The sequence below is a fragment of the Amblyomma mixtum genome, chromosome 10 (assembly GCF_055824585.1).
Source record: "Amblyomma mixtum isolate Tamu chromosome 10, ASM5582458v1, whole genome shotgun sequence".
In the NCBI taxonomy this organism is placed as follows: Eukaryota; Metazoa; Arthropoda; class Arachnida; order Ixodida; family Ixodidae; genus Amblyomma; species Amblyomma mixtum.
The window spans coordinates 165,660,379-165,675,000 of NC_143021.1; the positions used below are offsets into that span (position 1 = coordinate 165,660,379).

Genomic DNA, 14,622 nt, shown 5'->3' on the forward strand with positions numbered 1-14,622 from the left:
TCACAATAATGTCCTCCTGAAGAAGCACTTTGCGCCCAACAGGACTGCGCATCTTCTTGTCGTGCCCAAAAATCTCAGGCAAGAAATTATCCAGGCATGCAATGATGAGCCGTCCGCAGGGCACTTGGGATTGCTCGCACGTTGCACCGCATCCAGGAGAAGTACTATTGGCCGCGGCTAGCTGCCGCGTTTCCCATTCCGTGAAAACATGCCGTGAGTGTCTGCGACGCAAAACGCCTCCGAGTAGACCAGCCGGAATCCTGAACCCCATACCACCGCCAACTAAGCCCTTTCAGCAAATATGAATCGACCTCCTCGGCCCCTTTCCCAATTCATCATCAGGTAAGAAGTGGATCATCGTGGCCACCGACTACATGACCCGCTACGCCGAAGCAAAAGCGTTGCCTAGTGGTACTGCAACAGAAGTCGCAAAATTTTTCGTCGAACAAATTCTCCTGCGACACGGAGAATCCGAAGTGGTCATCACAGACAGAGGAACGGCGTTTACAGCGGGCCTGACGCAAGCCATCTTAAATTACAGTGAGACAAGCCATCGGAGGACAACTGCGTATCATCCGCAAACAAACGGACTCACAGAGCGTCTGAACAAAATCATCGCAGACATGCTCTCCATGTACATTGACGCCGAACACAAGACGTGGGACACCACTCTGCCATACATGATCTTCGCCTACAACACTGCCGTCCAGGAGACAACCAGGTCTACCCCATTCCAGCTTGTATACGGCAGGAAGCTCACAACAACACTCGACGCAACGCTCCCGCGCGTTTCAGAGGAAGACAACCTCGACGTCGCCGCGTACCTTCGTCGCGGCGAGGAAGCCCGAAGACTTGCACGGCTTCGCATTAAAGACCAGCAGCACACCGACGCCCGACGCTACAATCTGCGCCGACGAGAAATGCATTACAAGTCACGTGATCGTGTTTGGATATGGACACCAATTCGCCGCCGTGGATTGAGTGAAAACTTGCTGCGACGCTACTTTAGCCCGTATATGGTTCTCCGCCGCATCGGTGACCTAAACTATGAAGTCTACGACGAGACATGCATTGGACGAGACACGCATTACAAGCTGGGACGCCAATTCGCCGCCGTGGGTTGAGTGAAAAGTTGCTGCGACGCTACTTTAGCCCATATAGGGTTCTCCGTCGTATCGGTGACGTCGACTATGAAGTCATCCCCTAAGGCACGACAGCATCTCAGCGACGACGCACACGCCTGGAAGTAATACATGTCGCACGCCTTAAGCCATATTATGAACGCTAAGGGACTCGAAGTTTGCTTTATCCGTGTATATTCTCATTTTAAAGCATCGAGACGATGCTTATTTGGGAGCGGGGTAATGCCACGAATCATTGTATTGTCCGTTCGTTCGCGAAAGGCCGTAGGAAAGGGTGTTATCATTTTTGTTCGTGACGCGAGAAGCGACCGGATTAATCTCGATTGATCATAGCCATGAAGAGCTGCATCTACGTGTTTCCAGATTACTGTAGATGATCTTGACCGGTTATCTGGAAGTTTCCTTGCCGGCTTTAAGTTGCGCGATGCCGCGAGCGGCGGGCATTCGTAATTCGACAACTGACGAGCACGTTTGTTGCTTACGTCACTGCCGTGCTTCACACCTTCACACCGAACCTTGCGGGCGATGTGGAATGGGTGCAGGGAGTGAAAGTCCTGGGAATAGTATTCCTCGCCAGCGGATAAGTAGCCCGCGAAACCTGGACTAACCTCCGCACGAACGCTGAGAAACGTCTCTCGGTGGCGTCAACTTTCGGCCTTTCAATGGCAGAGCGCTGCTATATAGTTAAGTCCACAATCCTAGCCGCATGTTTTTTCGTCGCCCGCGTCGCAAACCCACCGCGCACGTTTGCTCGCAGGCTAACCTCGGCATGTGGCTCTTTCGTTTGGGCAGGCAAAACCGAGCTTGTGTCACGGTTGTTCATTCGCCTTCCGTCGTACAGGGGTGGGTTCAATGTACCTTGCATCCGCACCATGTGTAATGTGCTCGCCTTGAGAGGTGTACGCGATCTTGTGCGCAACTCAGACTATCCCGGGAGAACACTCCTCGCATACTTCCTGGGTACAGCGCGTAACGTGTTTTTTTCAGAACACGTGGTTGGCCGTACAGCCGAGCGGCCACCGGCATTTTTTGTTAACGTGCGTCGCACACTGGCGTCGTTGTCTGCCAGCGTGCCCGATCTGGACGTTGATGAAACCCCGCCGTCCAGGATGTGTGAGGCACCTACGGTAGCAGAGCTCACCCGCGAACAACTCCAGAAACGAGACGGGCGCGCTTGCGCCAACAGACCTTGCCTGCACTTCCTGCAGTTATCAGGGAATTCGGCTGGTTGCGAGGCTGGCGGGTCCTGCCCACAAGAGGCTTCCTTGCGGCGTGGGGCGTGGCGCCCTCCGCCCGATGCCCGCAGCGCGGTCTTTTAGAAACATTGCGGCACGCAATGTTCGACTGTGTAGTGGCGCGCATCTTTTGGATACTAGTGTCACGGATGTTTGTAACCCGCCTGGAAGCGCGCACTAGTTCACGCGAACTGTTTGCAAATATGCTCTTGTGTGTCGGCATGTTCGTCTTGTGGCGGCAGCGCGGAGTGGCTTCCTTAAATGGCCGTCCGCAAAGAGCGATGTGTCCGATGTTGCAGCGCCTCCGCATGCGCCTCTTTGAGCAAGCATGCGTGGACGCACTGTCAATGAGCGAGGCTGCGTTTCTGCGCAGGTGGTCGACGTACTTCATCGCCCTGCGCGGCGGTCGAGTGTCGGCCTCATTACTGCCCTACTGACGTGCTCAGTGCAGCGGCACTGCGCATCTGCTTGAATGATCAGACCTGTGAGTTCAACCGCTTTGTTTTGTATTTTTGTTGCTTTCGAAAAAATAAACTTCTCCTTCTACGCCACTGCCGTGCTGTTTAGTTCTCTTGCGGGCGCAAGTCAGCCCAAATAAAGAGCTTCGTTCGGTTTGGTTGGTTTGGTTTATGGGGTTTAACGTCCCAAAGCCACTAAGGCTATGAGAGACGCCGTAGTGGAGGGCTCCGGAAATTTCGACCACCTGGGGTTCTTTAACGTGCACTGACATCGCACAAAGAGCTTCGTTCGAAAGTCTTGTTACTGTCTTTCTGACTACTAGACTGCCGTCACTACAACGTGACAATATCGATGCGTGCTGAGCGCTAACGCTGCCACTTAATGGCTGCATATGTCTTCGACAGTTCACAGACCGATACTGCAATGCGTATGGACTTTCATCCTTCCAGAGTTTATAGCCGGTCTTAAAACTGTTACGCAGTATTGCGGAGGCTCGAAGCGTGGGTTGTGATTTCAAGTCGACTTTAGAGACACCAAGATGGCATTGCATTCTAGTCAAAATCAGTTGGAAGGAATTGGCTTGGGCAGGGCATGCAATGCGAAGGCAAGATAGCCGATGGTCATTAAGGGTAACAGACTGGATTCCAAGGGAAGGGAAGTGTTTCAGCGAGCGGCAAGGAATTAGCTAAGCGTATATGATTAACGAGTTTTGAGGGGATAGCTGGTCGCGGGACAGGGCTAATTGGAGAGATATGGGAGATGCGTTAGTCCTGCAGTTGGCATGGTCAGGCTGCTAATGATGAAGTTCTTTCGGGAGTGCTTGAGAACACATCACATATGGCAGACGTTACATCACACTCGTAGCTCGGCACCTCAGGGCGAACTAGTTGTGAGGCAAATCATACTGTACTCTCGTGTTCGGGCACTGTAGCGATCGCTTGACATTTGTGCAGCGGTCATAACGTGAAAAGAACTTGTTCCTGGGCTAGTTCATTTTGGTTCATTGTTAATTATTTACGGCGCAAAGACAGGACGCAAGTAGAAAAATACAGGACGAAACTAGTCATCTTGTAGAAACATTTCGTCCTTTGTTTTTTGATACCTTCGTCCTGTCTATGTGCCATAAAAAATTCACAATAACGAACGTGAAAACTCTGCAGGGTCTGGGCCACACTTTACACGAACGCGCGGCAGGAACAGCAGGAAGACCAACACAGCGCATTTATTTTTCCAACCGAAATCTTCGATCTCTTCTTTGATATGCAAACTTCTGTAACCTTTAGGCTAAATTCTCGTTTGTCCCCTTCTGGGGCCTCTTCACGCTTTAAAAAACAAAAACTGATGGGGCGATCATAAAACATGACAAGAGAAAGCTGTGGTTGAGAGGGCTTTAAGCTCGAGGATCGCCTTGATGTTTTTACTGCAGCAATGAGTGATCTTACTCTAAGGATAGGCTTCACACACATGACAGAATGTTTAGGGAGACTGAAGAGAGAGAGGTGGGTGGCGGGCGCCTCTTCTGGAGGGTGGAGTGAAGTGAGGGCTGGATAGGGTGTCGGTAGGTGGTCCTTCTTGAGGGTAGCTGGAAGCATTCTGGAGGCTGGAGTTGGGATCGGATGGTCAGCGGCACTTTTCGACGGGAACAGCTGCTGAAAATAAATACGAATTGCCGCCGTGGCTCAAGCCACCGCCAGCGTGCACGAGCTCGACGATGTTGAATTCCGTTAGTAGCAAATGCCAGACTGCCGGATCCTTTTCTTTTCCATCCTCAATATCTTTAGCGCCGAAACCCGGAAATCAGCGTCTGGCTCCTTCTACCCACACTCATGAATAAACTCAGATGTCCCTGAGGTTCCTGCGAACCCTTATAGCGAAGGCCGTCGTCTGTCTAGAAGCGATCCTGGAGGATCCGGCAACAACCGCTGCCGACCTCCAGATGTTTCTGGACCTCGTCGTGGAGATGCGGCAGAACCTCACCTCATTAGATGAATACACTCTCGACAGCGTTATGCGCCGAGATGTCCTCCGCGTTTGAATACGACTGCCAAGTCAGTTTCGCGACGACTCCCATTCGTCCGCCATGCTGCTTGCCTCACTAGCCGTCCTTGCCCTCGCATTGCCGACTACCGCTGAGCACTGCGTATACAACTCGCTGCAAGTTCTAACGAAGCACCTGGGCAAACATAGAGTTCCGCCAAGCTCTCAGTTTGCTTCGCCACCGAAGGCCTCAATACGAGCGTTCTTCAAAGACCTTAGGTCTCGGCAAGGTGGTGCTCTTGACAAACAGCTGTACCTAGTTTTCTTGAGTTGCTATCTTATTATTGGAAATCTATGTTTGTTTAATCGGAATGTAAACTGTAAAATGAGAAAAACGGGAAGGTAAATTTATACATTGCAAATGTGCGTGGGATCACAACCTAAACGAATTACATATATCTTACAAGTGGAATTTAACACATGGTTAAACGCAGTTGTGTCGCTTTGAAGACCTTATTGACGGCTCGGAATACGTGTAGGCAAATTGCTAGACTCAGCAGGGGACTTCAAGAATACATCAAGGATGTGTGTTCAGAAAGCGTACTAATGCGATAGGCAAATTTGATCAAAAGCTCCATCAAGTTCATATTAATCGGAGGGCGCTCGCTGCGGTGCTTTTTTTGTATACGCTTGCTCGGCCGACCATTATTCCTTGGTTGTGTAATTACAAAATATATCACTGGATCTCTTCACACGGGGTGGCAATATCAAAGCGACGAATCGGGAATACAATCAATGAGCGCACGATAGGCGTTGTTTGTTCACTTGCGTCACACAATCAACCTGGACCTGTTACGTTCGATAGGATGGGGGTCTACCTAAACGGATTGAAAAATTCAGCAGACACTTATGAAAATCTGAAAGCATCATGTGTAGAACTGCACCACCCATATACGCACACACGCGTATGACACCACACGAAGCGCTGTCCGACAAACAGTTACATCTTAGTTTTGAAACGGAAGTCTGGAAAGGCACACAGGCGAAGGTGCACAGGTCGTCGGTAAGAATGCCTGTCGCAAGCTAGCCTCCCTCTTGACTAGCACATGTAAGCTATAAGCAAAGATCGGCCGCCGCGGTGGCTCAGCGGTTATGGTGCTCGGCTGCTGACCCGAAAGATGCGGGTTCGATCCCGGCCGCGGCGGTTGAATTTCATTAGAGGAGAAATTCAAGAGGCCCGTGTACTGTGCGATGTCAGTGCACGTTAAAGAACCCCAGGTGGTCAAAATTTCCGGAGCCCTCCACTACGGCGTCTCTCATAGCCTTAGTTGCTTTGGGACGTTAAACCCAATAAGCCAAACCAAACCTAAGCAACGATCAAATTATATGACCACCAACCGGATCTCTGTGCGGCAAAAAATTTGCGTTGTCGGCAAAAGGTTTGCGACGAATGTCTGGAAAACTTGCGCCTCATGGAGGTCGGCCAGCGGCGAGTATATACCGACCATCGACATGAATAGACTGTCGGAAGTGGTGGGGCTCTGCTTACTGTGTGCGTGATACGGCCTCTTGATGACTTCATACTCTTTTTCTTGCAATCGCTGGGATTTTCTGTACCATTCGCAAGTACACATACACGCCATCGGCTTTTCTCGTAATAAGACTAGTAATGCTTTCGCATAATTTCTCTTTGACTTTGTACAAAATGCACAGATGCGGTCAAGCCAAACGAACTGTCTACACTCTCGCACCAACCCCGCTGCAGCGCCGGCTGTCCCGAGTACGGTTCTCTCCTCCACCGCCCACCGTGCGTCTGCTGGCCGGCGGCAGACTGGCCCTGGTCACCGGGCCGGATGCCCCAGTCAGCCTGTCCTGCGCCGTGTTCGCCAGGGACGGACGCTTCTACGCCATGCGCCACTTCCTGGTCGCCTTCCGCACCGGCATACGCGCTCCGTGTACGTGCACTGCTGGACGCGTCGCTGTTTATGCTCCTGCCTGTTTGACTGCAGTCGACCCTTTTTGAGACAGCGCCAAGCGAGCCGCTGGAAGTCTTGAGGGGTCTTATTAGAGTTTATGATTATTCTGGCGTGAGTTCTTGCGGCCTTCCTTTGTAGGTCATAAAGCGGCAAGTGCCATATGCTGAGTGGAGAAAACAAAAACGCCACCAGTTACAGGTTCACTCTTACGGAAGAAGATCAGACCTGGTTGACAACCACATCGCTTAAATGTATCATCTGAAATAACCGACTAACCACTCTCACGCACGCTTCCCTGACGACTGTGTGCTCGGTCCCCATTGTGTCCAGGAAACAGAGATGAAACACAGCCTACATCATTATTGAAGGGTAGTGCAGGTCCCTAAATGTAATTCTAACATTCCTAAGAGCGTGCGCACAGTACGGAGCAGCAACATAACCCCAGCGCCGTGAGATAAATTCATAGAGACACTTATTTGCATTATGTGATGGCAGTCCAATAGCATTATAAGCTGCTTGCACCCTTACATTCAATGTAGTGGTTTTCTTTCATGGCGGTGCTCGCGGACCCCTATACGTCTGTCTCAACACAGCCAGACATCTCTTCTCTTGAGGCTACCTAGGTAATGGTTTGATGTTTCCCCGAAGGTACCTAGAGGTGGCGCCTGCAAATGTGCAGGTGTCGCTTCCGATCTGGTAACGTCACTTCGCGCCAGCCAATGGGCGAATTTTTTGCACGACACCACAGTTTTTTTCCCTGCTATCGGGTTAATACTGAAAAGCTTGTGTACGATTCGGTCGTTAAGATACTGTCACAAAGTCGTGCCTGCCTTGTACGTATTTTACTTCTAAATCAGTGGTTGGCAAGGCGCCTCTCTTTTTCAGCAACATGTCGCAGTGCGGCGGCGAAGATTTTGCCCACCGCGTGGACAGCTGACCAGTGGCCACGGTGGAGGGTCAAGGCCACTCCGCCCCCTACAGGGATTATCGCCGGGTAGCGAGCGCTTGCACGTTGTGGGGACGGGGAGCTGTCGGTTGAATGCCCCGCACCCTTCCCGACCTTCGCAAGTTAGCATCGCTCCTCGTTAGGACCCTGGCTTTCCCTCGCGTCCCTTCTCAGTTTCTTCGTGTTTCTTTTCCCCGCTTTTCAGCATCTGCTAATCGATGGCAAGCTGTGCTTTGAAGTTTTGTTTGTTTATTTTCCATGAGAACGTAGGGGCGGGAACACAGCGAGCCGGCCAATTGGCTTGCAGATTTCGGTGCGTGCGGACGTGTGTGAGGCCAGCCAGGGAAGTTGTCTACAAGCGAGCCTAGGCTGGTGTCCGACGCGTAGATAGCCGCGACGGCGGCCCCGAAGACGCGTGTCCCAAGTTCGCCCGTATCTGCAGCACCCAATCAGCCCCGCGAGCATCCACAGCCCGACACTCCGTGCGACCTGACCTAACCATCCCGCAGCTAAGCCACCGTTTCTCCCAACTCGATTCTACTATTTTTCTTTGTCCCGCTCCTGTTTCTCCTCCTATTCTTTTGTACAGTATTGCTGTGATCTTGTAAAGCTGTTTGTAGTTCTCGCCCTGAATACTGAAAGCTTATGTAATTTTTGTCATTGTGGCCCATACTAAGCTACAGCAGTTAAGGTGAGAAAAAATAATGCATAAGAAATTTATAATTTAGATTTCAATGGTAAGGGTCACGGCATCGCGACAGGGCCCCGCAAACAGAAGACAGTTTTTTGCAGAGGTGTTCGACGTGGACATCCCAGTTTAAATGACACGAAAAATACACTCCAAGGATCTTGTGCTTTTCAACAATTTCTATTTGTTGGTTTTCAAAGTTGAGCATGCAGCTGAGTGTTATCGCTTTGTTTCTTGTGCGAAATTTTATAGCCTTGGACTTTGTAGGATTTATCTTTAATTTTTTCATCATCGACCACCTAGATAATTTATTGAGTGTGTTATTACATTTCACAATTAAATCGTTAAGGTTAGGGCCTGAAAGAATTATTGTGCTATCATCGGCGTATATTACAAAATTAATGGAAGGGTCTATACTAACAATATCATTTATGTACGCATTAAACAAAAGAGGTCCCAGTACGCTTCCTTGTGGGACACCACAACTGATAGGCAAAAGGGAAGAAAATTCACCATATACAGTCACCGACTGACTTCACTTTTGGAGGTAGCTTTCAAGCACACTGAGTGGTTTACCACGGATACCGTACATTTGAAGTTTGCTAGCAAGAATCGTATGGTTTAAGCAATCAAACGCCTCACTGAAATCAAGAAAAAGGCACATCGTATACAAGTTCGCATTAATGTTGCACAAAATAATTTCTTTCATTGTTAGTAAGGCTGTTTCTGTGGATTTACTAGTTCTGAAACCATATTGTGACTAAGTTATTACTCTATGTTTGTCGAAAAACTTTGTGATTCTTGACGAAATAACCTTTTCCAGTCCCTGGGAAAACACAGGGAGTACTGAAAGGGGCCTGTAATTTGTTGGTGCATTTCGGTCGCCCCCTTTATAGATTACAGACACTTTTGCCGTTTTCATTCCGTTTGGGAAAACCCCGCATTCCAGTGCAAGATTATAGATGTGAGAAAGCAAGGGTCAAATTGTGGGTAAGACATATTTCAGTGGTTTCATCTGCATGGTATTGATATCTAAAGCTTTGCTGTTACTAATTCCCATGTACACGTTATAAACCCCATTTTCATCAGTAGGCTCGAAAAATATAGTGTCGCTAACCTGGCTTGAGCAAGCGGCGATATCAGTGTCCGTAGGATCTTGAGATCAATAAATGCTATTGAGAAAATATTTTTAGAATATTCTGCGAGTGCTCTTCCTTTTATTTCCTTGCCACTTAATAGCACCGGGTGATTCGAAAGAGATGTGGGGCATGGTTAATAAGCTTGTTGGTAGAATTCAGAAAGATAAGCACCTTCGGCGAAATATTAGTAAAGATATCGAGTAAAATTTGAACCCGCATTTAAGTGACGTTGGGTAGTCTTGAAATTAATTAACTGCATTCTCTTGCTTCTACTCTCCAAATTAATAAATCTGCCGGCCTTGATGAAAACACGGTGAGACTAATCAAGGAAGATTTTGATATATTAGGTTCAATCTCTTTAAAACTGAGTCATTCCTTACATTCTTCAGTGTACCTGGCTGACTTAGTCAAATTGTTTCCATATTTAAATTTTCTGACAGCTCCGATCCATCTAATTATCGACCGATTTCAATATTAAGTGCAAAAAATATAATCTTCGTGGAGATAATTGCTAAAAGGCAAAAACGTTATCTCGATAAACTTAACGTTCTGTGCCCCCTCAATGTGGATTTAGAGCAAAACATTCCACATCGACGGCTGTATTATTGTGTCGTGAAGTTGACCGGAACGACGAACGGCACAGTCAGGGAACAACCACTGGCCAGGTTTATTACGGTCCGTGCATATATAGGGCCGTGGGGAGAGAAGGCAGGCTGAAGAAGAGAGGAGGCAGTGCAGCACGTTGCACATGAGCTGGTTATAACAAAGAGGCACCGGCACTGATATGATACATCCCCCTCCCTTTAACAATAAGAATCAGCCGTTAGTGATTTGTTGAAATTTCTTGTCGTAGCCTAAACGCATGGGTTGCTTTGTGGGTCGCGTGGACCGCCTTGACAGGGGAGGCTGTGCCGTCGGAGAAGTGGCTGTAGGATTCTGAGGTGATGAGGTGATACGCTGATGCTGGGCTCCGGTCGGTAGGTCGTCAACAGAGTCACTGCCGTCTGATGAGCATGAAGCGAATCGCTCCCTTGTTGCGAGCAAATGCTGCCGGTTGCGCCTCAAGAGGCTTTCGCCGGTTTGAACGTGATATAATCGCGGTCCGGCAGGTGATATCAATTTAGCTTTTCTTTCCCATGAGGACCCTTTCCGTACGACATCACCCTCTGCAAGGGCTGGCAGGTTCCGGCTGTTCTAGCTCGACTGCATATGCTTGCTGACCTGGGTGATCGGCTGAGGGCGGAAGTCGGGCAATGGGGTGCGAAGACTCCTTCCTTGAAGAAGCTGTGCAGGCGACCAGCCGTCTTTCAATGAACTCGTCCTGTAATATAATACACCAAGCCAAAAATCTTCATTTCTTTCGCTTGTCTTCTTAAGAACCCTTTTGATCACCTGTACGCCCTTTTCAGCAAGACCGTTTGAGCACGCAAACTGTGGGCTGGATGTAGTGTGATTAAAGTCATACAGTTTCGAAAAACTTGCAAACTCGCGGCTAGAAAATTGATTTTCATTATCGGTGCAAAGTTCAACTGGGATGCCATATCTTGAAGATATTGCACTGAGCTTTTCAACGACTGTGCTCGCACTCAGATCAGAGCGCTTCTCTACATTCGAGAAATCTGACATTGCGTCATAAGCGCACAAGTAGTAATTTCCCCCGTACCAACACCAACACGCTGCCAAGCTTGATTTGGCGTTGAACGAAGCATTAGTGGTTCTGCTGGCTGACTGTAAGCGTACTTCTTGCAGATTCCGCATTTTTGATTCAATGATTCTATTTCAGAGTTCATCCCAGGCCCGTAAACCAGTTGCCTAGCACTTGCTTTGTTCTTGGCTATACCGAGGTGCCCTGCATGAATGCGCTGCAATATCTCGGCATGCATGCTTGTGGGAATTATGACCCTGGTGCCCTTCATGAGTACGCCGTTCACAACTTATAGCTCCGGCGCGATAGGCTCAAAACAGCCGTCTATAGGCCCGCCTGTCGAAATGCGCTCTATCACACCCTGCAGATAGGGATCCGCCGATGTCTCGCGCACAAGGCGCGGCTTTGTTCTTTCACTCACGGTTGACGATAGTATATTGATGGCGTGCACTTCGACATCATCCGTATCCACAGCGACGACATCAGCAGGGAGTGGCGACCTTGACAGCACATCGGCGACCACCATCTGTTGCCAGGAACATACGTTTACACGTAGTTGTACCTCAAAAGCCACAAAAAAAAAAAACGCTGCACTCTAGGCGGCATGTCCCCATTCGCTTTCTCAGCGATATCCATCAGCGGCCGGTGGTCACTTTCGAAAGATATCGGGTGGCCATACACAAAATGATGGAATTTTTCGCAACCAAAGACAAGGGGAAGTACTTCTTTCTCGATTTGCAAATATCGTTGCTCGGCTTCTGTCAGGACTCGAGATGCATATGCTACCGGTCTGAAAGTAGCACCATGACGCTGCATCAGGGCAGATTCCATGTCAGCTTGTGATGAATCTGACGTCACTTTCGTTTCCTTTGTTGGGTCAAATATTGCCAGAAGAAATGCTTCGGTCAATGCTTTGACTATGACTATGATATGACTAAAGAAGGCGTTATTTATCATATCCCTCTGAGCTGTGGTCAAGTCTATAACGGTCAGACCAGTCGCTGTCTAAACGACAGATGGAGGGAGCACGCCAATTCACTAGATAAAGGCTACGGCTCGAACCTCCCACCCCATTGCAAGGACTGCAAATGTCTACCGCTGCTGAAAAGCACCTCGGTAATCGGGAGGCATAAAGGTAGGCTCGAACGTGAGCTGTTTGAAGCCGCTAAGATCACTCAGAACGATCTATGCATCAGCACGCCCTCAGTGCACACGACTCCAAAAGAACATCGATTTTTGTTATCATAATGTGTATAATCTTAACTATTTTGAACCATGTATGCCTTCACCACCTTCTGCACACTCGCCTCAGGGTTTAACAACAGCAAGTTTAGGAGACAAGAGGTTTAGCGCATGCGCAGCGGCCCCGCTAGGTTCCCTTCCCGCACTTCAATAAAGTTTTGAGGAAAACACAGCGCATTCCTAAGACACGGACAAAGAAAGGCAAGACGATACAGCGCTGACTTCAACTGATTATTTTATTGTGGAGCAACATATATATACGTTGGAAAAGTGGGCGGGAAGACATGAGTAACATCTGCTGTGTTTGCACGCGACCGAAAGATAACAAACTGCAATTGAAAATAACATGAGGGCAAGAGTGACCCTTTTCCAACGTATATATATGTTGCTCCACAATAAAATAATCAGTTGAAGTCAGCGCTGTATCGTCTTGCCTTTCTTTGTCCGTGTCTTAGGAGTGCGCTGGGTTTTCCTCAAGATGAACTACCAACTAGCCCGCTCTTCCACCCTTGCAAGCTTCAATAAAGCATTTGTTGAAAGTTAGCGCTTGCCCCGTCCACGTCTCCACTTTGTCTTTGTTTTTTTGCGCTCTAACTTCCTCATCATTCTCTGCACCGCTTGTTTATCTTTCGGTTTTGCATTTCTAGGAGGCTCTTCACGAGAGTCTGGTTTGGTCTTCTGCCTCTGCTCCTAATAATGTTGCCCAAGAATGCAGTTTCTTCCTCGTTGAAGGTCAGTCCTGGCCATTCAGTCACGCTTTGGACGTTATGCAGCCGTTCGTCATGCTCTGCCCTAGTTGTACCCCAAATTAAAACATCGTCGACATACACTCGCACACCAGGGAGGCCATCAAATGTTTCATTCAGGGCTTTCTGGAACTCGTTAAAACAGATGCTTGGGCAAGTTGGTAACTACTTTTCACCGGAACAGCGCGCACTAAGGCACGGACACGAATTTCTCAAGAATTTGCCACATCCTGAAGGCTGAATGAAGCAGACAAGCTCGGTTTTACAGGCGCAGTCTTTTTCTTCTGCTGCAAAGAACCGAAGCCCCACCACATAGAAAGAAGAAATGGAAATAGTTTTCTTATTTAGCGAACACTACAGCTGACTTCCTATGGCACCATACCCTTTTCCAGCTCCGGGCATCACCGGCCAGAAAGAAGCACTCGACAGAGAATGTCATCCACACCGCAGGGAATGTGTCGGTGCCTACGGAAGTGCGTCGTGTTCTCTCCCAGGGGCCGAAGTACGCCACGGAACCCAAAAGGTCGCCCGCAGAACTTTTGAGCATGGTGAGGCAGGTGTCCAGGTTGGCACCGGTGGCAGAATCCGATAGGTGCGTGTCTGAAGGAGTTGATGCGCTTCTGCGTTGCAAGGCCCCAGTGAACACCGTCTCGGTTCGTCAAACTGTCTCGTATTTGAAGGGAAATTCGCTGCGTTTCCTTCCAGCCGACAAGGAAGGGGGATTCCTAGTGCTACCCTCTCAATTGTACGTCAAGAAGGGTAGGGAAGCTATTCTGTCTTCGTTTTCTGTGGCCAAGAACCTTAACCTGAAAAGAATTAAAGCTAAGGCCAAGAGAGTGCGGAAAAAAACTTAACCTTGAACTGTTAACGAAAAGAGCCGATAAAAGTGAAGGCTTTAGTTTACAAGTGTTTTTTAGCGCAAAAACCCACAAACCAGAGTGTCCGTTTCGTGTGATCGTATCTGAGAGAGGCACATGGCAGAAAACTGTAGCAGTTTTTCTAAAGAAGATCTTAAATTCACCCACGTTGGACGATCCTTTCCAGGTAAAAAATTCGCAGGATGTAATCCAGTTTTTAGAAACTAACAAGAACAAGGGACTGATGGCCTGCTCTTTTGACGTCAAGGACCTATATTATTCACTACCACATGACGAGCTTTTCGCGTGCTTAGAAGAATGTATTGACCAGCAAGGAGTAATTGAATTCTAAAACAAGAGCGGCATATCCGCCGAGGGCTTTTTAGAACTACTTCAAGTGTATTTAACTTCTACCTTCATTTCCTGGGAAAGTGAGTTTTACCTGCAAAAACGAGGACTTTGCATCGGGTCATGCATAGCTCCCGTGCTTAGTGACTTGTTAGCACAAAAGGTTAGAAGGCTTCAAGAAAAATTGAAAGGGTCAAAGGTTGTACAATGTTTTCGCTATGT

At 48.6% G+C, this 14,622-nt stretch overlaps 1 protein-coding gene across 1 annotated transcript in view; it reads left to right on the forward strand.

Moving 5' to 3' along the window:
* Window positions 1-14,622, forward strand: part of LOC149327635 (uncharacterized) — an 84,859-nt gene that overhangs the window by 56,459 nt on the left and 13,778 nt on the right. The window contains exon 6 of the mRNA XM_089563712.1: window positions 6,579-6,768. Within this exon, the coding sequence (XP_089419838.1) occupies window positions 6,579-6,768 (190 nt within the window). The remainder of the gene's footprint in view (window positions 1-6,578; window positions 6,769-14,622) is intronic.